Genomic DNA, 24,528 nt, shown 5'->3' on the forward strand with positions numbered 1-24,528 from the left:
TCCAGTGTGAAGACCTCTACATTTTATTGATGTTACACTAGAAAATAATCATAATATGGTATTCTCTTTGCATTTGGCACTTTTCCAATGTCAGTTTATACATAAAGGATCTTCTAACATCTTAATTTTCATGACACAAATTCAAGTCTACATTCCTTAAATATACATTGTCCCTACAATGACAGAAACAAAAATGACTAACTTAATGTTACCACTTACAATGGCAATGAACCAAAATTCATACTTAAGTTTCTACACATCAAGCTAATGCTCATCATCTATCAAATAAAAGAATATCTATTCAGTGCAGCTGTCTATACATCTATACAAATTGAAAGAAATTTAATTAACTTGGCACAGTCATAGCAATGATTTACATATTCCAAAATTATTAGTAATGAAACACAATGCTTCCAAAGAACACCTACATAGCCAGAATATGTTGTGAAAAGTGGTATATGATTTCATAGACATATACATTAGGTTACAACCTCAACTAAATCATGTCCTCTAGGTCCACTGGTCATTTCTTTGACTGCTTCATGCATTTCTCATGCGACTTATAAGTTACAATTGTCTCCATCTGTTCATAAAAGGACTGTATACTAGTATAACATGTATGAAGTTCAAAATATATTTCTGGAGATTTTCTAAAAATTTCTGAGATTTTCTGTATTTCAACTGCAACCCTCAACATCTGATCTCTTCTTTGTTTCCATTTCTTGTTAATTCATATGGCTTATGCGTTCTTCCTAGTCCATTCTTGTCATGTTGCCCCTGAAGCATCAGTAGTTGTGAAGTGACTTACATGGCTGCATTACACCAAATGATCAATTCTAGTTTTCAGGACACTGCAAGTAACCATTGTTTCAGGGGTAACCAGGCAAGTACGAGCTAGACAGGTTGACAACAATTCTCTTCCTACTGTCACTCAAGTGGCTATCTCATTTATTGTGGCAGGTTGGCAATGTGACAGAATCATCAATAAAAAACAAATCTTTTCATCATTTGTGTCTTGCTGTCTTTTAAGTCATACTTTGATGATAAAGTTATGGGTAACAGAAAACAGAATGCAGTGCTGCCACCAAAGTACTGAAGTCCAGTGAGACACTCACTTTAAATCTTCAGCTGTTTTGTACCAGCTCCAACAGTTTTGTACTGTTTCATTTTTTAGGCTGTAAAAAGGGATGTTCACAACATAATACTGAATTCCACACAGGTTCAAGTCAAGACCCTGTCCTAACTGACACCGTCTAAAACTTAACACCTACATGTAATGTAAGCGTCTTTGACTGACACGCTATAATGTGGCTTTTTTCACATCTGCCGAGCTGCATGTCATTCTAACCCTGTCCTTACTAACTTCTGGTATTGACTAAGGCAAGTTTACATCATGGGTGATGGTTAAACTACAGAACTTCAATCAGGGATTGTTTCATACAATTCAAATACTGATAATAGCCTCAACACTTAAGAAACACGTAGGAGGTTCACCCTGGTACAAACATAAAGTAATGACTTTAGTATAATCAGAAATATGTGATAGTGTAAATCGTGTCAGTCAATTATACAATGTAAGTAGCACCAGCTGCTGGCAACATGTTGGCAACTTGACTCAATAATACTGTGGTTGGTTGTCAAAGGTCATCACACAAATTTTCCACCATGATTGCAAAGTTAGCTGAGTTCCCTAATAGTAATAGTTACATCTCTGCAAGTCTTCCTGCTGCATCAGGGAAGGGTTTGCCATGCTCTCAGCATCTGGAAGAGAAAAACAAATCTAATTTTAAATCTGTTTCTATTTTGTTGATTTACATGAATGTAGACAGGTTCAATGTACATGAGTTTCAATCTTAGTTGAATTGTGGCACTGTGTAGTGTAACAGTAGGGTGTTAGTCTAAAACCCCAGCAGTCCTGGGTTTGAGTCCCCCCATATGCTCTGATCTTGTGCCCTTGGGAAAGGCACTTCCCACTGGTGTAAATGAGTACCTAGCTTATAGCTTATGGCCGGCCATCCCTCTGATAAGACATTAAACGGAGGTCCTGTGATTGAGGAGAGCTGTATCTCAAGCACAGAAAAGAAGACACTTCACGTATCAAAGAGAGCAAGGATCCTTCCCTGTGCAAATCGAGCAATTAAATCTGTCTGGATACGCAGCTTGTACAGAAATGGTGTGTTGGGCAGTTTAACAGTTTACATACAAATAATTAAGGTATGAAACAACTCAGAAGTAGCCTGGGTACCATCCGGAAAGTAGTTCGCACAGGCGTTCATCATATACTATATACAGTCACTTCTCTGTGTTTCTGTCCGGGAACGCGGACCATCGTAACGTCTGGAATCGTCCAAATTTGGGACGCAGGCGCTGATTGGTCCCCACGTATGTGCGAATCATGGAATGGGTTCAAGCGCTCGTTCGAACAGGCGTTCCAACACCGGACAAGCCCTCCCCCCGCTTGGGGGAGGGCCTGTTGTCATCGAATGAGTGCTCTAGGACCTATTCCTTGATACGGAACCAAACGGTTTGAATGTGCAAGTCTCCAGACGGATAGCAGAAGCGAACATAGGAGCGAACTACTATCCGGATGGTACCCAGGCTAACTCAGAAGGTAAAACTTGATTTGGGGATTGTGAATAGGACAGGAATAACTTACTTGGACACTCTGACGATATTGTTTCCATGTAATTTCTTGTCGTCCTCTTTGCTGGACAGCGGCACAACATCGACCTTCCCTTCCGCGATGCAGCGAGCTTGCTCGATGGAGGAGGCTGGGGGGCCAGTGGAGGAGTCGAACCTCCTGCCGAGCTGGGGCGAGTGGGAGGCGTGCTGACGAGCAACCGTCTGGGAAACCTCCTGCACCGTTCTCTTCGCTCGTGGGTTCAACCTACGCTGCAGGTCAGCTTCTGCAACAGAGTTGTTCCCATCAGCCTTTGCTGCTTCCGTCCCAGCGTTCTTCTTCTTTGTTGAGGAGAGGATGGTTTGTTGGGCAATGCCACTGAGCGCACTGGCAATGTTCGCCAAATGTTCCTTTGAAGCTGACAGTCCTTTTCTCAATCCTCTCGTACCCTTTAAGCCATTCCGTCTTGGGTTGGAATTGCTGCTGTCCATACTGTCTATACTGCTTTCTGAACTTCTTTCCTCTGGAATTACGCGGGATAGCTTTTTATTGGTGGCTTTTACACTGACCTCTCTTCTAGGAAACGTTGATGATCGATCCTTCTCATGGTCCCTATTCTCTCCATTATGTTGGCTAATACACTGCTCGCTTTCTGAGATACTCCGTATGTGTGAAAACTCTACTAAGGGTGCGAACTCCACCTTTCTCTGCCTGGAGCCTGTTGAAGGGTCGTTCTTTGTCTGAAACAGTCGAATGTTCTCACTTACTTTTTCTGTATGCCTTACGACACTAGATTTGGTCTGCCCCTTCCTTTTCTCTTGGATCAAGTTTCCACTGCTAAAGGCCATACTGAGGTTCTTGACCTGGCCTTGGTTGGCCAGCTTCTTCTCTTTCAGTGACGTTCCTCTGCGGTTCTTCCACTCGTAATCAATCGCAGAATCACTCTGGGCCCCTGACAGGACCGCTGATTCTGACAGCTGCCTCTGCAGCAGCCGAATCTTGTTTGAACCAGACTGTCCAACCTTTCTCTTGGGCTCTCGAGTGTTCATCTTTCTTGTCTGCTCTCCTTGCACTTCACTTCTTGCTACAGACTTTTCTGCCTTTCTCTTACCATTTCCTTTTCCATTGTCAGCCTTCGGTACAAAGGCTGGTCCAAATGGAGCCTTGACTTGGTCAGCTTCTGGGTTATCCCGCACATAAACTCTGATGAAGGGCACAGAAGGAGCCACACTTCCCTTACTATCATCTGTGACCTTCACTTCCATTTTCACCTCTTCCTTGCCACGAGAAGTTGTTTCTGGACTTACAGCTTCAACCTCTGCAAGTTTTTCACTGGCCATTTTTTTCTGAGCCGTGTCTTGTTCCATGTCATGTCTCACACTTTCTGATGACGACTCAACAGAGTCTTTTTGTTCCTTTTCCTTAATTTCCTCTTTTTTCTCTTCCATCATGGCCATGTTGTACTCAGTAAACTCTTGAATTATTTCTTCAAACGTTGGATCCTTGTCCTCTCCTACAGAAGACTGACTTTCAGCTGTACCAGTCAGTTCCTTTGGACTGGATACAGAAGCAGGAGGGGGTGGTTCATTTGTTGGAGACAGGGTCTGCTCTGTGACTGGTTTAGGCTCTGAATGCAACACTACTGGGGTGACCTTGAAAGTTGGTGAGTTGAACTTAGGAAACTCTGGTTTCATGACAACTGTGTTGTATGGCTTTACAGAACCACTTGGGGGCGTTCCCAAGCTCTTTCCCTTCTCTTTCGGTGAAGTGTTTTGACTTTTAGCATCTAATTTGCTACAAACGTCAGTTGTCTTCTCAACACTTTCTGCATCTGCAGCTGTAGTACCGGGGTCATCAGAGGACTCTTTCTGGGAGTCAGTACTTTGAGCCGTACTATCAGGCGATGGCGTTGTGTTGTCAGGGTGTCCTGTGGTATCACCATTGTCAGAATCTTCGGAGATGTGAAGATTCCGTTCTACAACGGTGCCTACCGAGTGTTCCCCTGAGGAACTTAACTCATCAGAAGATGTTTTCCTTCCTTCTAATGAACTACCAGATACTCCAGTATCAGGATAATGTTGTTTCTCTGATTCCTCCTGTGCTGTTTCTGATGAATCCAGGACAGGACTGTCACCATCCTCCTCTTGTTTGTCATTTTGACTCAGTCCCTGAGGTCCAAGAAAGTGCTTGGAGGAGAGGTGGGAGAAATCCGTGGCAAGGTCTGAATCCTGTGAGTCACTTCCGTCCCCACCTGCTTCTGTATCCAAAACTACAGGGCACATTTCATGTGCTTTTTTGTCATGCAACACTTCTTGTTCATCTTCTACCCCACTTGGTGCTCCCTTGTCCATTTGAAGCTTTACATTGAGGTTGTCTTGCAAAGTGGAGTCAGCTTCTGAGTGTTTGGTAGCGATGTTCCCTTCACTAGAGGGACTGGTGCGTGTGAAGGTGCTGAACTTTGTTTCCACTGTAACTACCGGTGGAGAGCGAGGTCCTGTGGTCACTGTACTGTGTTCTGGGTCGATGGACAACATCTCCTGTGTTTCCTCAATGAGCTTAATGGCAGACAGAAGACTGTCTTGTGCTGCTGATGTGGTTTCACATGTAGCTGATTCCAATTTCTCACCAGCATCCTGAGTGTCATCTTTAAAATCCAAGACTAATTCTGTTGTATCCTTATCATCAGTGTGAGCTGTTGCTAATCCAGCCGACGTTGATGTATATTCGGAGACTGAAGACTTCTCCTTTGAGGGAATAGCTGCCAGGATTTCGGACAGCAGACTTGTGTCTTGTACATGTGATGACGATATATTGCCTCCTACTATTGTTGAAGGCTGTAGTTCCAATTGTTCATCAGGCATCTTGTAGGCAAAGAAGAGGGTGACACAGTTATAACTTATATATGGAGGATTTGCATATCTTTATCAAAAAGATTTTCGAATATGCAGCAAAGAACTATGGGCTTTTAGCTGGATTAACCAACTATATCAAATGCAAAAATGGAGGAAAAGAACAACAAAAAACTATCATGGCAGCAATAATATATGGCTTACCACTGCATGTCTTTCCATAGTGCTGTCTGCAGTGAGAGTTGTTGTGCTGGATGTGCAGGTTGATTCCAAGGTACTGGTGGTGTAGGTTGATTCCAGGGTGCTAGTGGTGTAGGTGGTGTCCATGGTGCTGGTGGTGTAAGTAGTGTCCAGGGTGCTGGTGGCTGTCTCATCGGCCGAGTACACAGTGTCTTGACCTGTGCAAGAAACCAAAGCATTAGCTGTTCCAGTTTCCACCATTATTGTCTCACTGTGAAGAGGGCCTTAGCAACATGTCCGAGAACTAAAAAAACTGACATTGAATAACATTGAACATGACAGGCTGACAAAGAGAGGTTAAGACAGCAATGCAATATTTGCCACCAATGACCCTTTTCACAGGATACAATATACAGTCAAACCTGCTTAAGAAGACCACTCAAGGGGCAATAGAATCTGGTCTATGTGGACAGGTGATTACCATAGAAAGGAATCTTAATGCTTGTGCCAATGAGAAAAATGATCCATGAAATCACCAACAGTGGCCATATTGGCCAGGTGGTCCACAAGTAGAGGTCACTTGTACAGGTTTGACTTACACAACAAAAACTAACTAAGGAATTACACACACTGCAGTGAACAGTCTTTGGTCATGCATTACTAGGGCCATTCCTATTTTTCATGCAGATACACACACTCAGACAAACTTTATAAATTCCAGACAACTCACTACAATAACACAAGTTCATCCTCTGCAGTGACTACTTGGCAAAGCGATCGGTGATCACACCAACCATCAAACGAGCACATATTGACTACATGGAATACCAGTTCCTACTGCATGTCATAGAACATGTACCTCTCAGTTCATACCCATATCACCAGGGAGGGCTGGGTTGTGTGCAGACTGCTCTAGCACTAGAGGGGACAGGAATGTGGGGTGAGGGAAAGAGTGAGGTGTCACAGTCAACAAAGCAGCCATGTGATGCTGGTGAAAGAGTGTGATTCGCACAAGTACAAAACATGTCACAATGACATCTTAAATGGTACATGCAGCACAGAGAGACAACACAGAAAACTCACTGCAGAAAAAAAAGCAAAGCAAAACACAAGACCAATACTTAAAACAAAATGTGGTCACCAAATAAAAGTAAAAGAAAAGCCAAGCAAGACAGAAATGAAAAGAACTAAACTTAGTGGAGAAGATTAAGTCGTGTTGAAAGGTATGGGTCACCTATGGGTGAAAGGTGGAAACCTCTAGTGAAGTCAGGGCTGGGAGTAGAAGTTGAACTGAAGTAGCCCTTCTCACAACTGGAGTCACTCCCTCCTCCAAGACTACCCAGAGTGGAGTGGCTCTTCTCAGAGCCAAACACATTCCCTCCGTCCAGGCTATCATAAGTCTGAGTGCTCTTATTTTTGGAAGTATAATTACCCTCCAAACTGGCGCTGGCGTGACATGGTGGTGATGTTGAGGGCTTTATATTCTCAACCTGTAAGGGGAAACAACAGAAAGTTATTTTATGACTTGAAATCTTAAATTCATTTTCTTGTGTCTTATGATCTCAGCATTCCTAACTAATCTCAAAGCTGGTTTTCTGCTGTACCTTTAATTCCCATCTGAGAAAGCGTATACTGTAAATGCATCTAAGTTCGCGGTAGCGGGAAAAAGGACTTTACGCGCTGGTTTTAAGTTCGTGGTAGCACCATGCACTGTAGTCTCTTACTGCCATGGAAAAATGTTTGTGGTGGTTTTAAGTTCGTGGTGAAGGGGCCACCGTGAAAACCATGAACATAAACCAGCGCAAAAGTTTCTGCATTTACAGTAGTTCTAGATGTATTTGTCTGTAATGCTGTTCTATTAATGTATAGTTGAAATGAGACTTAATTTGCTATATTGTCAATTAACTATGTAACTTCATGTCATACCTAGGCCGTGATAATGTTTAATACAGGTCTTTTCCGAATTGGTCTGTTTCTATGGTATCAAATTGCCACTGGTCTCACAGATAATAATCTGAACATGCTTCGAATGCAACACAAAATTTTCTTAATTTTTGGTGCATTTGGCATCGAAATGTGTGTTTTCTCAGGTGGAAATGACAAAAAAACAAATACAACACTGTATATTCTGCATCACCCTTGGTCCCAGTCCTAAGACAGGTCTGATTGACCTCTGGCCATCAGGACTGGTGATCCAACCCATGGTAGGCCTGGCACCTTTGATAAATACCATTCTCTATATGTCATATCTACCACAAGTGACTTACACTGAGAGGGAACTCCAGTCCGCCGTAGCTGTTACACCTTTTGATCTGCCCAGCGCGGTGTGCCTTCCTCAGGAAGCTGAGCTCCACGTTCTGCCGGTCCCTCTCCGCCCGCAGGATGGCCATGGCCGCCTCGCGCTGCACCAGCCGCCACTCCATCTGACTGATGACCCTGTCCCGGTGGAGCAGGGCCAGCTGCATCTGGTCCAGCTGGGAGGAGGAGGAGTCTTCATCTCAATACCCAACATTCAATCCTCTTAACAGTGGTACTCAAAACAACTACAGGTTCTTTTGACAACATATTAAAATGATTTCACACTAGTTTCACACTAATTTTTGAGACTCACAGTCTTGGAAGGTGACTGATGGTCATCAAAATATTGGCTTTTGTAAATATGTTGATGCAAATAAAGAATTCAGCTGTGACTGGTAAAGTTACTTTATACGGACAGCCCCATGCATGTTCTGACTGTGTACTCACCTTGGTCTGCAGCTCCAGAACAAACTCATGCACCTTCTCCAGATCCTCCGCACCCTTCAGCTGCAGCAGGATGTCTGAAGCCACAGCTCCACCTGGGGGTGGGGAGGGGGGTGAGTGTCAGTAGGGACTGTCACATGATAGGGTAGTGGGACACCTGCATGCTAAACCACATGGGTGACTTCAGTAGTTTACATACATGTAAGATTATACAAGCTAAGGTATAACAATGTGCACCTACCAGGGGTATTTTGGCTAGGGGCATGGTGTTCCTCAATTTGCACCCAAAAAAAATGTCAGGATAGAGACTCCAAAATGGTAGAATTGGCAATTATGCTGGTAGAGATCCCGACTGGACTCTTTGTCTACAGAAACTCTGATCAGGATCTCTGCCAGTAGAATTGACAATTCTACCAGAATGTAGTTTCTATCCTGACATATATATATACATTATCCAGTATACATATTCAATGCAAATAGCACATGTATTGGGATCACATGTCCAAGCTTCTTTACTGTTCACGAGAATTGTGTAGCACTTATGCACCTTTGAGACTTTTGATGTGAATAAGTCCTAAACACAAAGAGGCAACCTTACCTTCCATGTACATAATTCTGTAACAGTGTAAATATAAGTTAGTGTGTCGAACCTTGCTTGATTTTGTCGGAGGCCAGGCTGAAGTTCTGCAGCCGCAGGCTCTGGATCTCCTCCTGCAGCATGGCTGTGGCCTGCTGGTACTGGGCCTCATTCTGCAGCATGCTGGCCTGGGACAGGGGTAAAACTGCAGTTCATACCTGACATACTAGGAGCACTGTGACCTCACACGCTGTAACAAACACTGTGCCATAATGAAACATTCTCTAAGGAGCTAGTTTACAGCATTTGTTTCTGAAAACAGTGCTCTGCAACCCAATATTTGCTCCCCTATCCCTGCCATGATTTTTGTGCCAAATCAGAGCTGACTTCCTTCATCCCAAACAAAAACCCACACACAGACACATGCAATCATTACCTCTAGCACCCCCTTCTCTGTCTGTAGCCTCTCTGTGTACAGCTCCAGCTGTTCTAGGTGGATCTTGAGGTCGGTTATGGCTGACTGTAGACAGGACTCATTCAGGGTTGGTCCTGAGATGGTCCCTCCCAGGTTACTGTTCTCTAGGGCCTTCCTGTAGTGTTCTGAAACACACACACGTGTATTTGTATGGTTAGATACATTCTCATGATTTAGGTCAGGTACACATACTGACTCACAGCTTTAGGTAATGCTGGGTTACCTTTATCTGCATTGTAACCCATATCCACTGTTTTTAAGAACAAGATATTTAGGGGCATCAAGTTGGTGGACCGTATCCATTTTTACACCTAGGTGGATTGAGGAAAGGCGTCTTAAGTGCCTTTCACAAGGATGCAACATCTAGCCAGAAATGGAACCTGTGACCTCTCAGTCTCGTGTCCACTAGTCTTGCCATTTAAACAACACATTGTATGTGCGAAAAATCACAATGTCTTTTTGTACTTGATCTGTACATACTGCCAAAGCAAACCTACCCAGCTGTGTGCTGTGTTCCTCTCTCATGATCTTCAGTCGGCCGTGGAGACTCTCCATGTCGTGCCTCGCGACCTCCAGCTGCTGGTTCTTCCTGCGCAGCTCCATGCACAGCTCCATGTTGTGCTGCAGGGCTCGGGACAGCCTCTCGTGGACATCCACACTCTGGTCATCATCACTGAAACTGGGGCGGGAGTAAAAATGCCAATGTCAAGTATGTACTTCCACTTTTTCCCCCTCTATTCACTTTCTGCCACATAGAATACATATTGGATAACCATAAAAATACACTATGCAATACATAATACAAATAAAGGTCAAAGTTCAGCTTATGTCACCTCGAGGATAGTAGTTATTTGCAGCAAAAAGCAGAAGACAATGGTTGGCAGTCACTTTTTGGTGACTAAGTCTGGGCCCACATCCAGACTACAATATATGCAGGATAGCCATATCATTGTTCTCTCAACCTGTTGATCTAAATTTTGAAACATTAATATGATACCAAAGGTAGCAATGGTTTTAGAAATACTCGATGTTCTGCTGTTTGAATGAAAGAAGGCAAAAGAATGATACTTTATGGCTGAAAGTAGCATTCAGGAACTGTAAACTAGTGGAAGTAACATACTGAAAAGGGAACATAATTACAAACCTATGGGTCCTTTGACCAAGTTGAGGTGAACCTGGAGTATTGTACACAGATGTAAGATCCAATGGTATTGGCTGGCATAACTCCAGTCCCAGCAAACCAGGTGACATCTTTTTCGACTTATATTCCCTACGCAAAACTGCATCTCTAAGCCGCCTCCAATGGATCTTAGGTGAGCTTTTCCCAGTGCTGTCATCACTCCCTCTTCTTAGTTGTGATATTTCAGGACTGCTGGCTGTTGTATCAGATGAACTCTCCCCTCTGGAGGTTAAGCCAAGGGAAACATCTGGGAGGTTGGAAGTGTTTGTAGCACTCTGGTGCCGCGGGTGAATAAACTGCCACTTGGTCGTCTTCTCAGAACGAAACAGTCTCTCAAACCTTGTCCTCTCCTTCTCTCTTCCAAATTTCTGCAGTTCTCTTTCCATTTTCAGTAATTCCTTTTCTTTCTCTCGTTCAATCCTCTGCTTCTCCTTCTCTCTCTCCTTCTCAATCTTCATCTTTTCTTTCTCAAATTTCAGCCTCTCCTTTTCCAGCTTGGCTCTTTCCTTCTCTTCTTTTGTTCTTTCCTTCTTCTGTTTCCTGACCAACTCTGGACTTGCTGCCGGGGACACGTTCGTCAGCCTGGTGTTTGGAACAAGATAAGGGGAGGATAGATCAATCCTTTTTCTGAAAAAGCAATGTCTGATGGGTATACATTGTTGGCCAGGTAGCACCCTGGTTAAAAACAAAAACAGGGTTTCGCACATGGGTTTCATCATATGCGTATCAAACTGCCATCAGGTATGAAATATTTTGCATAGGGGTGATGATTAAGTGCTTTAGTTGATTTTCGTTCTTCCCCAAGACAAACTTACTTATGCAAACGCATTTAACCCTCAGGATCCTTGTTTCTACACCATATTCTCTATCATGAGTATGACAGTCTCTCTATCTGTTATTTCCTCTGTTTACTTGCCGAATATCTTTAAATAGAAAACAAAGTCAACACTCCCTACCTCTTCCTCTCCCAGTCTTGCAGCTTTTTGGCATAAGAACTACCGAAGCTCTTCTTCATGTCCTCCAGGTTCATCATGTAGTCCCTGATGGAGCCGTGAGGGGTGCTGCTGGGGGTGGTGGTGGCAGACGTGGATGTGCTGCTATCTCCTGGGGTGGCTTCTACTGAAAATTCAGAAATGCAATAGATATAAAACATGCAATGCGGTCAAACCTGTACAAATTACCACATCGGCCTGGGCAATGTGATAACGGTAGTTCCCTAGATAATCTTAGTTTTTTTTTTTATGAAGAAGACCATCCTAACTTCGGGTAGTATGGAGCCTTGTTTCTCCTATGGACAGGTCTAACTGTGATGTCTACCCTAGAAGACATCTGATAAGTCCCAGAACTCAAATTAGTCTAACACAACTGTCTACTGGAGGCCATGGATGAAGACTTCAAATCATTCATCTGTAAATGTGAGGTGGTGAATTCATGACCCAGGCATAGCTGACATGTCACCTTGCCAACCCTAATCTGTTATTAACTGTCAACATTGATATCAATTCCATAAGGATAAGACATAATACGTGGGACTGTAATGGTGATAGATGAGAGCACAAAGCCAAGTTTCAACCTCAGGGACCCTGCCAAATTCATCTCTCAATATCACTGACTTGCCAGATACCAACCTGTCCCTCAACACTGTCAGAGTAGGTAAGGAAAGGAAAGCCTTCAGGTTCATGTGTAGAAAACTGTGGGGTCGTGGCAGAAGTACAGTGAGCAATGACAACCCCGCAGTGCTGCTCACTCTGCACCTGTCATTCCTGTGAACTTAGATGTTTCCAGACATTGTGATCCATAACAGAGCAGTACTGTTAGGGCCGGAGGAATGTTTGATGTGTCTGCCAGGCTCCTCCTGAACCCTTGATGGCACCATGCCAATGTAACACACTCCCCCTGCCTCTGACGCCTCCACCTAGCCTCCTTCAAAGAACTTCTAGGTGTGGCCAGAATTTACTTTTTGCCAGAGCACTGATTTGCAATATTCAACAAGAGCCAGTTCTCTTATTTTGGGCGAGGTCGTTTCTGCAAACCTGTTGTTGTTACAATACATTTTGTATATTACATACAGCTAATTAAGTTTTAACCTTCTCCCTGCTACCATAACCAATACAGATTGGGCTGCCAAATGTCTACTTCAGAGTGCTATTGCCGGAGTATTGGGCTAAGGCTTTTTTTCTGGACTGTGCTCAGCTTTCCCAAGCTGTGGAATCTGCCAATGATAAACATCTGCTGAGGTTACGAGCAATGTGTGAATTCTAAGCAACTGTTTATGATAAAACTTGTTGCTGGCATTGTATACTTTATAGGGGTACACATCTTGTTCAACTTAAAGCCACATTTCTTGATATCTAGTCCATCTCAAGAATGGCTTCACGCTGGAAAAATTCACTAGGACATGACATGGAACCAAATCTACTGTGACTGTTCTTTTCTATGGATATTGGACGCTTTGGCCCTTTACCAATTCGGCCTATGGCTAACCAGACCAACTCCACCCAACACCCCATAAACTTGATCCAACACCCTAATCCATATACTAACCGTAGGGCCCTAACCCTGGCGAGTTGACCAGGGTGTTGGGACAGTTGACTGAGCCCAGTTGACTAAAGAAAGGGCCGAATCTCTGATCGCTAAAAGATATCCTTGTTTGATAAGGACACTGTGACTTGTTGACGCCCATATCTTACCTTCTGCCTCAGATTTTTCCTGCTGAGTTGTTACATCCTCGGTGACATTATCAGGCGTGAGGTGAAGGTTGGGTGGCGGCGTGTCTGCAGTCTGGGCTACGGTGCTGCTATCCTCGGCCTGCTCCGATGGTGGAATGGCGCTGCTTGCATCTGGACACATACACAGACAAGATAAACAACGGAGAGACATGGTAGGCTGCTACACTGTGCAGAGCCACACAAGACTGGGAAAGTAACAACAGTCCTCTTCTTATAGGGGAGAAATAGACGCCAATTACGAAGTGCTCTTTGTGTGTCTGACCTAAACTTTAGAAGGTGGCAAAGCAGAATCGGCCATTGTGCTGTGGTCGGAGTGAGAAGGAGGCTGTGATGGAATGTGACATGTGTTGACTGTGATGTGCATCTGCAGATGGAACCTATGGCAAAGGTTCAACAATGAACTATTCACTGTTCACTTGGACAATTGTACCCAGAGAGGAAAAATCTCTGTCACTGAGTGTGAAGGGAAGTTTAAGCACCCAAATATTTAAAGATTTAACTCCATCAAAAAGCGCAGTAAGTAATTTTAGCGGAAAGGGAACAAACATAATTGTCTGAAATGTTGAGTGATCAAAAACATGACTGTAATTGCAATAATGAGATTTTCGGGGTTGAATAATGACCACAAAAGTCACTAAAACTGCTAACAAATCAAGTACAATGTCATGTACCATTAATGCATAGTTTAAATCCCAAGTGAATCTCTCAAAATCCTTCTTTGAAACTTTGAGAGAAGTATTTTTTTAAATAGTTACATTAGAGAAATTAAGACTGGCGAGACAAACTTCCTATTTAGCTAATTACCTGAGCTGCCTAAGAGTACATTTACATATACATGTACCTTCAATGTCCATTATTTTTGAACTATCAAGAATGTTTAATCAACTACTAACCATTTTTCCCTAATAGCCGACCATCCTATGTCAGCATTGGGAGATGAGGGAACATTATAATAGTTACTGCCAGCTGATATGTGCTCCGGGATTACACAAGACTATCTCTATCTATCTACAACCTTTGTCTATCACTGGACTTCTTGGGGTGGAAATTCAAAATTCAAAGGCCAGTAGCGCACTTCAGCATGGCAAGAATACTCTGGTTTTCTTGTGATCGTACAGAAACAGTCTGGAACAGATTATATAATTTTCAAGCACATTTACAAGCACAATAAGAGTTTGAAATATAAGAAGATAGTCACCTACTGTACCCTAGGCCTGGGGCTCGCCATGCAGCAATGTTGCAGCCTGATACTGAAGTTGGAAAAAACTAGCTTTTGTCCATTTCATTTAATATCTATAGTTCCAATGTGTGGGACCCTGGAGTGTGTGCTATCTCTCACCAGGAGGGGGCTACAGTCAAGTTCAAGTTTTCCCCAGGAGACAGCTCCCTCCTGTCTCTAATGAGGCAGCACATCAGCTGTTGACACACAGCTATCTGACCTTGTCAACAGAGGTCACCAAAGTCTGGGTCTGTGCAGTTGCACTTGGCAGCTGATGGCTGTGCGTGTCAGTAACCATCACTCAGACAACTTAAGACAGAAACCTTTCTTACCTTACTTTTTTAGGTCCAACCAAAAAGGATGTTTACCAAGCATGTCAAAAGATTTAACTATGAAGGTCTGCATGGGGGTATCCTGGCAACACTTAATGGTAAATTCAGAGGATTAGCAACACTGGACAATAAATTCAGGAGGCTCAGCCTCAAAGTAAATTGACTTGTTATTGTGGAAGTACAGTGAGCAATGATTGTATTCTGTGGGTGCCTGGATACGAATAATTTGTCAACAATACTAAATGCTGACTTTATGATAACAAATAACAGGCTATATCATGAATAATTCGCCAGCAATGCTCACAATGAGTTAGGGAGGGACAGCTACGATTAATGGCAAATTAAAATAACTCGCTACGCTTCACAGAAAAAGGTACGCAAACCATCACGCAGACCAAGTTCTATAAATCCCTTGTCGTTCTACTTCTCTTACGTACATCCTAACTCTAAGTCTAACTTCCTAACTCTCTACTTCTAACTAACCTAACTTCCTAACTAACCTTATTGTCCTACTTCTCTAACTTGCCTCGTTGTTCTAGTTATTAACATAACTAGTCCAAATGATCCCCAATTCCCTCAACAATTTTCAGAGAAGTAGTTTCAAGTTCATGGGTGACATTGCACTGTATTCAAAACCAATGAGCGAGAATGGGAATTCTTCCCAGGATATGCCAATATCCATATCTGCTGAGCAGTTATGTCAATGTGACCTTGCCATAATGAATTTTCCTTCATGCTGAAAACTAATTCTGCGGTCTCTTGCCTGCCAGGACTTCTGAAAAAGTAATCAACACCCTGAACAAGCTGAAATTACTAATCTATATCCAAAAGGGGTTGTGCTCACCTTTTTTCTGCTAACAAGACACTAACACAAATGTCCAAATTGTGACACTGACCTGATTCACTGTCTCAATAACTGCATACATGCAGGTCTATTTTGATAGTGACAGGGTGCCCAAACTCCTTTTCCAGGTTGCCGACAGTTTTCAGTTCCTGCCATTTTTGCATTGATCTTTGGTAACCTTCCGAAATCTAGAGTTTCAGGTCTGAATTCCTGCTCAAAATACTTGGACCCTTTCAGGGAATCTCAGTCTTTCAGGGAGACAAAATAACAGCACAGGTCCTACATACCTGGTTTCCTGTGGAGTTGGGAGGCCCAAACCTGACCTAGAGGGAGTTTCCTCTGTGATTTCAACACTACATAGCTGGAATCCTTTGATTTTGCTTGCTGCCACCCACATGTCAGAACACCAGCTTGTTTGATCATGTGACTCTTTCCAATGTTTACGAAAGGAAGGCCTAAAGCAACATCATGTGTAAATCTGAACACAGCACCTAAAAACTGTATACACATATTCTCATTTGTACATGCACATTGTTTTGTCTGAGAATGTATGAAATAGAATTGCTTTAATTTCCCCCAAACAGGGCAAAACATACATATTTAGTAGAAAAATTAAGTTTCTTGTCTTTTTTTGTCTTTCGCCGCGCTTCCGCGGCGAAAGGCAATCAGACCGATATTAGATTTCTGTCCGTCTGTCCGTCCGTCCGTCCGTCCGGGTCGACCATGCCATACCGTGCTAGCGAGATATTCTACCCTGTAGATTCGACGGTATGTAACGTTATGACATACGTATCGGCCTACCATGAATGTGCTGCTTGGTTTGCGGTCCATGCCATATCGTGCTAGCGAGATATTCTACCCTGCAGATTCGACGGTATGTAACGTTATGACATACGTATCGGCCTACCATGAATGTGCTGCTTGGTTTCTGTATGGCTTATAAGCAGGAATTTGCAGAGACGGATGTGAACGGTGAGGATTTCTTCGTAAGATTGTATACAATTTATAAACTAACATGTTCGCTGTTTGGTTATAATAAAACAGACATTGTAGAGAACAGTTTGACATGTCATTTACTTTGTTTTATGGAAAATCACCGCTACAAAATCTAGAATTGTGTAAGATGCGTGCGCCGCATCTGACATGGTGTGGGAGGGGGGCGTATTCGGAAATTTCTTACTCTAAGAAATTTCAGGCTATTTTCGTGTAACAAACTTCTTTCAGCAAAATAGTAGCCCTCGGATGCGTTGAAAATAGAATTACCCACATTTAATTTATAATTTCGAAAGGGAAGATTCTGACCGAGCTCGACGGAGTGAGTCTGACGCGTGACGTCACGACTCCGTCAAGTAAAAGCATAATTGCGTTACTAAAAGAAACGAAACGTTCCATTAAACATACCACGGACCTGTTTTAGTTTAAAATATCTACCTTTCACATGATCTTGCCATTAAAAAAAATATTTCCATTACTGTATATGCCATGTTAATATTTTATGTTCAGTTGTTTATGGTGACAATACTTTGTTTGTTCTTGCAGAAATTCAGGACACATCTACTGATAAATTTGATTACTACAGTGCACTTTCATAAAACCCTGTTGTACTGTAACAGAGCCGTTCTTAACAGCGAAACAATCCGAATAAAGTTAACATCATTCATGCAGTTGTGTTATTATACAGTTCAAGTAAAATATACTCTGTGAGAACCACTACCTTACTAAACAGTTATATAACCTAGCACTTGACCAAACTGTGCCAGAGCTGCCAACGTTGCAGACTTGGCACCCACGCTTGACCAAACTATGCCAAACAATTTTACCTACACAATATAAGTAAGCGAAAGACTAGCTTTTTTCAGAAGCTCTTGTTTACATTGTTTCTTGTCTTCTTTCCTTATAAGGAAAAATTAAGGTATCATTGCATAAAACTGGCAAATAGTTTAACAATTACCATTGGAACTTGTTAATGTTCAATCACTATTCATACAATTACAAATTGGACTGTATATCTCTATTCATACAAAAGCAATGAACTTAAATGTTTTGGTGAATTTTTTAAGTTCAAAGGTATGAAACCAATCAGTTGGACTGAGTCCGCCAGTGAGCAGCTGTCTGCTCCAAACAGGGCTTGTAGTCACATATTTCACACTAGTGTAAGACTATTTCTGTCTACAAAACTTGCACGTCTGCCTGTATGTCTGGGCCTTTCATGCACAGAAAACTGAGCTTCCAAGCCAGTGAACTTTTGGTATGTAACGCACAGAGGGCAACTATATGTATACTTTTAACACATCCAACTATTATATTATCTATAAGGATCCCATAATAAATCTCATCTTTAGACTTGTTGGTTAGGGGACAGTGTGGGAGCCAAAGTAAACTAACTTAGTAACTAGGATAAGGCTAAGGCTTCTGGGCATGAATATGCATTTTAACTATTAAAATCATTATAATCATAAAGTCTGATCCTTAATATTTTGAAAAAGTCCATAATCTGTTGCTATCATTGAAGAGAACATTACCGCAGGATGAAAATTGTACAAAAACGATGATCACATGTAATTGAAAAATATATTTTGCTGATTTCATGAAAAGGTCACCCGATGTTCCCTACTCAAAGCAAAGGAAGCCTCTGTGTATCTTTCTGCAGATATCTGAGATGCTGACTGTTATGTGAAGTGGTAAATATTATGATAACGGAGGATGCCAGATTTCTCTGATCACATGTGCCTACTGGCTGCAAGAGTTTGGTTCACCACAGGGTCAGTTCCTCTCACCACCTGAAGTCACCACCTTGGAATCTTGTGGCACAATGCCACACATCTTACTGAGTGTTGAAGCACACACAGTTAGGCAAATGTTTCCCTTTCACCAGCCTACCTTTCACCATGGCTTCATTTCAAGGCACTTTCTCCTTTAATGCTGTGTAATGTAGAACTGAAGTGATATGTTTGAGACAAAGTGTAATGGTTTTTCAATAGCTAGTGGTGCAGCGTGGCTTCACCACGGCTGGCTTTTATGGCCTGGGATATTTCACTGAAAATCACAGGGAAACAGTGAGGTCCTCTTTTATTTTTCTTACCATCTTTTCATCTAGATCTATGTATAGATATTTTACTCCCCTCCCCTTTTAACACCATGTGGCTAAAATAGCGATAAGATAAAGCGATTACTTAGTTTCTGCTGATTGGTTGTAATATTTCAGCTTACTTACAGATCCTGGCTAAGGAATAAGTAACAAGTTTCAGGAAAAACAACATGTAGATCTGGATCTGGGTACAAGACATTTCTTTTCCCTGACCGATCCTGACTGTCCATCACAATTAGCAGTTCAACCAATAATAGCAAGTCAATTTTTGGTCCGATCAATGAAAGAGCAGCTGCAAATCAATTGTCTGCCTTTCTATGTTTTGTATCTTACATTTCTATATTTTGACGAAGCTGGGCATGGCTATGGGACCAGTCTATTGCTCTGTGAAAGAACTTGAGAAAGATGGCAAGATATATTTTTGCAGTTCACTAATGATCTGACAGAGAGCGCTTTTCCAGCAAACTGTCAAATATATGAAAGCAAGTATGCAGCCTTGGCAGTGGCTTGCACTCTCTGAGTGCTGACAAGTTGTTATTGTCCACCACACACTTGTAAACCTGCAAACCACATACAGCAGTTGGTTTAGTCATGACGTGCTTGTCTATGTAAATATTAGTGCACCCTCCCACTCTCCATTGCATTTCCCCTTGGAGGAAACTGGTCTGTGTGCCTAGAAAAATTTGACTAAGGTTCTTGGAATGCTATGTGATAATGTCTCCAAGACAAACCTCAAGAAACATAAATAGCAATGGAAAAAGTGGCTAAAATCAAACACCATTGATTTTCCCCATGAGATTTTTGGACATTCCAGAAATATGCGTAAAAATTGGATTATAAAAACAAGAAAGCTTTAGTTTCAAAAGCTGGCCATGTGACCATTAGATAATGGTGACAATGAATGGCGAAAGCTAGACCAAACTGGCAGAGAATGGCTGTGTGCCACGACACAGTTTGGCGTAATATGATTCAAATAACTCATCAGACAAAAACAGATATATCTGTGCTGTCTAACCCAAGCTTACCTCTTATATCTGCTATCTCTGGTTTCTGCCACCTTTCTTCCCACTGTTGCATCTTCCTGCTGAACTCCTCTGACATCCCTGGACTCAAGCTGTCTTTTTCTGGTGGTGCTTTTGCAGAGTCCTGGGCTTCCTTAGATGTTGCACCATTTTCCTTGTTTTCTACTGATTTCTGCACCACCTCCTCAGTTTTGGGCTGGTCTCCATTTTGAGAACCACTCTTGTTTTTGCTAATATTGCCCTTTGCCGAAGTTGTCTCCTGTTGTAAAATAACAGGTGAAGTTTCATTTTTCTTCCCGTCAAGTTCAATATCATCTTTAGAGTAGGTTTTTCTGAATTTTCCCGGACTAGGAGTCTCGCTGTGCCATCGGTCTCCAGGGTTGTACATCGAACGAGACCTTGCCTGGCGTACTTTTAAGTCCCTCCGCCTGACAAACACAGACCGTGACCTTCCATCTTTGGGGGTGTCAGGGGCACTCCCTCCATCGGCACTCTCCTTTCGTTGCCGTCTCTTGATGCTCTCCTTTCTCTGAAGCAGCGCACTTCGCACCTTACCCCACGGGGAAGTCTTCCTATGTCTGGCATCCTCACCTTCAGGACAGTCTTGGCCCCCAGAAGACATGGCTGATGCTTCTAAGACTTTGGCACTTGCATCAGGCAGAGGCAGGGACACTCGACCAAGTTTACGTCTCCTTTCTGGAGGAGAAACCGTCTTCTCACCAGGTTCGGAGTGCTTTCCTGCCTGTGGCACCTGCACCGAACTGGCAGGCTTGTTCAACTCAAACTTCTTCTTCCGCAGAGGATCCGTGTGTACCGTCACCGAGGTGTTGTTGACAGACAGTAGTTGTCTATGCCGTTCTGCAGTGCCATGTGCAGATGCATCATCAGACAGATGTGCACATCCACTGTCCACAGACTTTGTATCGGAAACCTCTCCGGATGGACTCTCGTGCTGTCTAGTCTTTTCTGGCCTGGAGACCCTTCGTCTACTTTCTAACTGCTTTTCATGCTCACTCTCGCTCTCACCTTTGTCACTGTTCTTGTCTGGTACAAAAACAGACCTCCTGTTTTGGACAGCTCCCTTTAGCTTGTCCCATCGCTCTTTCAGGCCCTTCATTCCCATTTCCCCCAACCGTAGCTCACGAAATGCCTCCCTATCTAACACAACACCAACAGACTTGCTCCTCTCCCGCTTCTTGGCGTTTCTGATATAACCCAACTTCCGCCTGGTCGGCCCATCTTCTCTGCTGGCCCTCTTCTCTTCTCTTGCTAACAGTTTATTCTCATCTGTGTTGGAGGACGTCTGAGGCTCAGACTGTTTGGACTTGGAAACGTTGGAGCTCTGTGGCTTAGTCTGAATGTTTATTTTCTTTACAGATGGTTTAGGCCTCCGGGCCCCACATTGACAGGTCAGAGCCAGAACCTCACTCCTCATTTTATACATTCGGTTCATGTCCTCAAGGAAGGAAATCCTTTTCTTCAGCTTACCATTCTGCTCTTTGATAACTGCAATCTGCTCCATAATCTTGATAAGCTGTTCTAGGTGACCCAAGGCGTAACTCTGCTGTTGAGCTGAGCTGACAGTTTTCGACCTTCCTGACTTTGCTTTCCTTTTGCTAAGTCTTGACATCCGCTGGTGTGTTCGTGACATTTCCTCCATATACGTCTCAAACGAGACCGAAAACTTGTCAACATTCTCTGAAGTGTCATCCTCTGCTGTTGATGGTTCGTCGCCTGTCGCTACCCCGTCACCCCCGGCTTCGGACCCTCCCTCCGTATCCTCTGATCTCATCTCCGCAATCTTGGCTGCAAACTTCGACTCCGGCATACTGTGGCTTTTCAATAGCACCTTCTTCCCGGGTTTGGGGCTTTTCCCCTCCATGTTTCCTGGAAAACAAACCAAAGGGGTGTTACTGTTTGATCCTTGGACAAACTGTCTACATCTTCTGCCTCTGCAAATGTCGGTTTGTTTGGGAAGGCTAAGTACAGGTTATGTACTTCCAAAGTACATAATTCCACATAGGATTCACTCACTCTTGTACTCGGGACTGACAAAGATAGAAATTTTGAAATCAACAATTCTACAGCGCTGAATTCACAGTTCTTTACAGAGTCTCTAGTTTCTGTGTTGAAGGTCCTTTTGCAAACATGACACACATTTACTCCTGCATCAGGCTGCGATGGTCAATATTAGCACGACCTTCAAGAGAGGAATAACTAAAATGTTTCTGAGGGAGGCTAAGGAGAATGACAGTTTGTCTTGGCCTAGGAGATGGTTACTTTGGAAGAAGCATCCACGTACACACACTCTGGTAAAAGGTCAAACAAGTAGAAGGGCTAGTTGCTAAATGGCACATAAAATGACCAAAATAATTTTAGGATGTACTTGGCAAAATGTTTTAGTCCCCTGCCTTGACCAGAGCAGCATGATGACTCATCATAATATTACAAAAGAACAAAAAAGGCAATGGAATACATGAAAATGTTTCAGGTCAGAAGTCAATGCTGAAATACCCAAAATGATACCTGAATCTTGGGCCTGACAGAAAACTTGTCAAAATGCATTTATACAAAGGCCGGCCACCAGGCGGCTAAAAACTATACTCCCAAATCTAGGCTGGTGTCTTTATGAAAGACACTTGTGGATAGTGTTTTATAGAGTACTCTACCAGCCAGAATAGATGACTGGTACAAGGGTCGGCTATACACCTGGTGTCTACATGTACATGTGTTAGGTAATCTTTGCTAAGCCTTCAGTAAACCTACATCTGTGATCCAATAGTTAAGAGAATGGAGTTTGGAAAGTCTAAATATCAAATAAGAAGATACTTTGTTCAATCAAGGATCTAAAATGTATCTTTCCACCCTTGTCACATACACTGTACATGTACTCTGCCTTCTCAATTAATGATTTTACCTGTCCATTTGACTGGATAAATCAAAATTCTGCCCCACTATGTATTAAATGTAAGGAAAGTAAAATGAGCTTAAACTTTGCGCACTTTTCAGAAGCTAGAGTCTACAATATGATACCATACTATCTAACAGGGAAAACACAACAAGAACACTTGTCAGTCCTACTGGTACCACATTCCTGCAAGCAGGCTACAGCTGATTTCTAGGGCAGGAGTGATCCAGTTTGTAGGTGACACTATTCTGAATGTTTACATTGACCTCATCCTACCCAACAACTATAGATCAATACCTCAGGCCAGTGTATAAACTGAGTAACTAAACAGACAAGAAAACATGAGGAAGGAGACGCTACTTGTAAGGAAAAGGGACATCTGTACCTGTAGCATATATCCTGGCACCCCTGGGCACAAGGCAGGGCCAAATGAGAGCAGGGTGTGAGTAAACAGGGCCATGTGGTATTAATAGGTTTGTTTGTTGAGACTCAAAATCTACTGGTCAGCAGATCCCCACTCTACGCTGGTTGACTACCCTGGGAGCCAGACAGGACCAGGTTACTATAGCTAGCGAGTTTTGTTCGGGGACCCAAGGCAGTCAGCCCGCAGATCTCACATTAGTGCTCTGGGGGAGTTTAAGCCTGAAGGAGTTATCGTTACCCTTTAGAAGGGTAGATAAACTGTCCTAGATGCCTGATTCCGGCTGGCTCCCAGGGTATGGTTGACCTGCTCTAACTCTGACCACTGCCACATGGTTCATACATAACAATTGTAACTTTAAATGTTTCAAAGGAGTTGCACAGTGTAATATAATACATGTGCCTCTAGTACAGGATAGATAATGCTAAATAGGAAATTGAAACAGCAAAGCCATACTTGAAAATGGGACCCTCAAAGTGTCAAGCTTTGTCAATCAACTTCAAGTCCAGAACCTCTCAGGACTAAGTCCTATCTCATTGCAATAAAGCTTTCAAAAACTTATTCATTTCTGTGGATTTTATCTTTAATTCTTCCAAAATCCCAGCCACTTCTTCATTAAATGCTCCCTACAAAGGCACAAATGAACCCCAAACAGACAGTCAAGTTGAAGAGGCAGAACAAGCAGAAGGGGAGGGGCTGCTAAATCGAATTGCCCATTCCCTACATGGTTAAGCCATGTCAAACAATCACTTAAAAACACATTTACCTACATTTCAAACCTCAAGTCTTTACCCCCACTGCAAAGCTGGATTTGTTAGGTTTGTTTTGGTTCAAAAAGCCCGAGTTCAACTCCGGCATTTTAACGAGCTACAGCCAGATGATTGTCATGATGTCAGGATTGCACCCCCTCCCCTAATGGATCAGTCCATGTGCTAGTCTCGAATATGAAGGTCACTCATAGGTCAAAGCATGCCAAAGGTCACAATTTTTGGCAAGATTTTAAAAATATACATGCTTTAGTCACTCTTGCAGAAATATAGACCTTTGTGATCGAAATTTGCCCAGGGAAAAAAATTATCTAAAAGAAACAGGCTAAGGGTAGGCACTGGGCACTTTCTGCGCAGCTCCGGAAAACAACTCCCTCCCCAGAACCAATTGACAAAGCCCCCCACCCACCACATGGGAGGACAGCACAACAACCTTTCAGTCCAAACAATGTGCTACTCTTTTCTGTACCCTTTCATGGTGCTGGGCGACTATAGTGGTTTTGTTCCAACTGACTCCTGAGGAAAATTAGTACCAAAGCTTCCTTTCTTGGAGAATTCTATCAAGTCCTACCTCC

At 42.9% G+C, this 24,528-nt stretch overlaps 1 protein-coding gene across 1 annotated transcript; it reads right to left on the bottom strand.

Moving 5' to 3' along the window:
- LOC118410759 lies at positions 1-23,174 on the bottom strand. Its single transcript, XM_035812550.1, has 14 exons — positions 23,151-23,174; positions 19,861-21,744; positions 13,314-13,463; positions 11,580-11,742; positions 10,588-11,205; positions 9,941-10,122; positions 9,405-9,568; positions 9,042-9,156; positions 8,395-8,486; positions 7,917-8,123; positions 6,884-7,139; positions 5,674-5,867; positions 2,657-5,481; positions 1-1,761 (listed from the first exon to the last, which is right to left on the bottom strand). Exons 2-14 carry the CDS (start codon positions 21,737-21,739, stop codon positions 1,755-1,757), a joined length of 6,852 nt encoding a protein of 2,283 aa, XP_035668443.1. The 5' UTR covers positions 21,740-21,744; positions 23,151-23,174; the 3' UTR covers positions 1-1,754.
- Positions 23,175-24,528: the final 1,354 nt, after the last annotated feature.

Source organism: Branchiostoma floridae, chromosome 3 (assembly GCF_000003815.2).
Source record: "Branchiostoma floridae strain S238N-H82 chromosome 3, Bfl_VNyyK, whole genome shotgun sequence".
In the NCBI taxonomy this organism is placed as follows: domain Eukaryota; kingdom Metazoa; phylum Chordata; class Leptocardii; order Amphioxiformes; family Branchiostomatidae; genus Branchiostoma; species Branchiostoma floridae.

Excerpts from the sequence above, each read along its gene's own strand:
- LOC118410759 (XM_035812550.1), bottom strand. The coding sequence starts at position 21,739 with ATGGAGGGGAAAAGCCCCAAACCCGGGAAGAAGGTGCTATTGAAAAGC. Across the intron at positions 11,743-13,313 it reads GGAAAAATCTGAGGCAGAAG|TAGAAGCCACCCCAGGAGAT; the intron begins GTAAGATATGGG and ends CTGAATTTTCAG. Across the intron at positions 5,482-5,673 it reads CTATGGAAAGACATGCAGTG|ATGCCTGATGAACAATTGGA; the intron begins GTAAGCCATATA and ends TTTGCCTACAAG.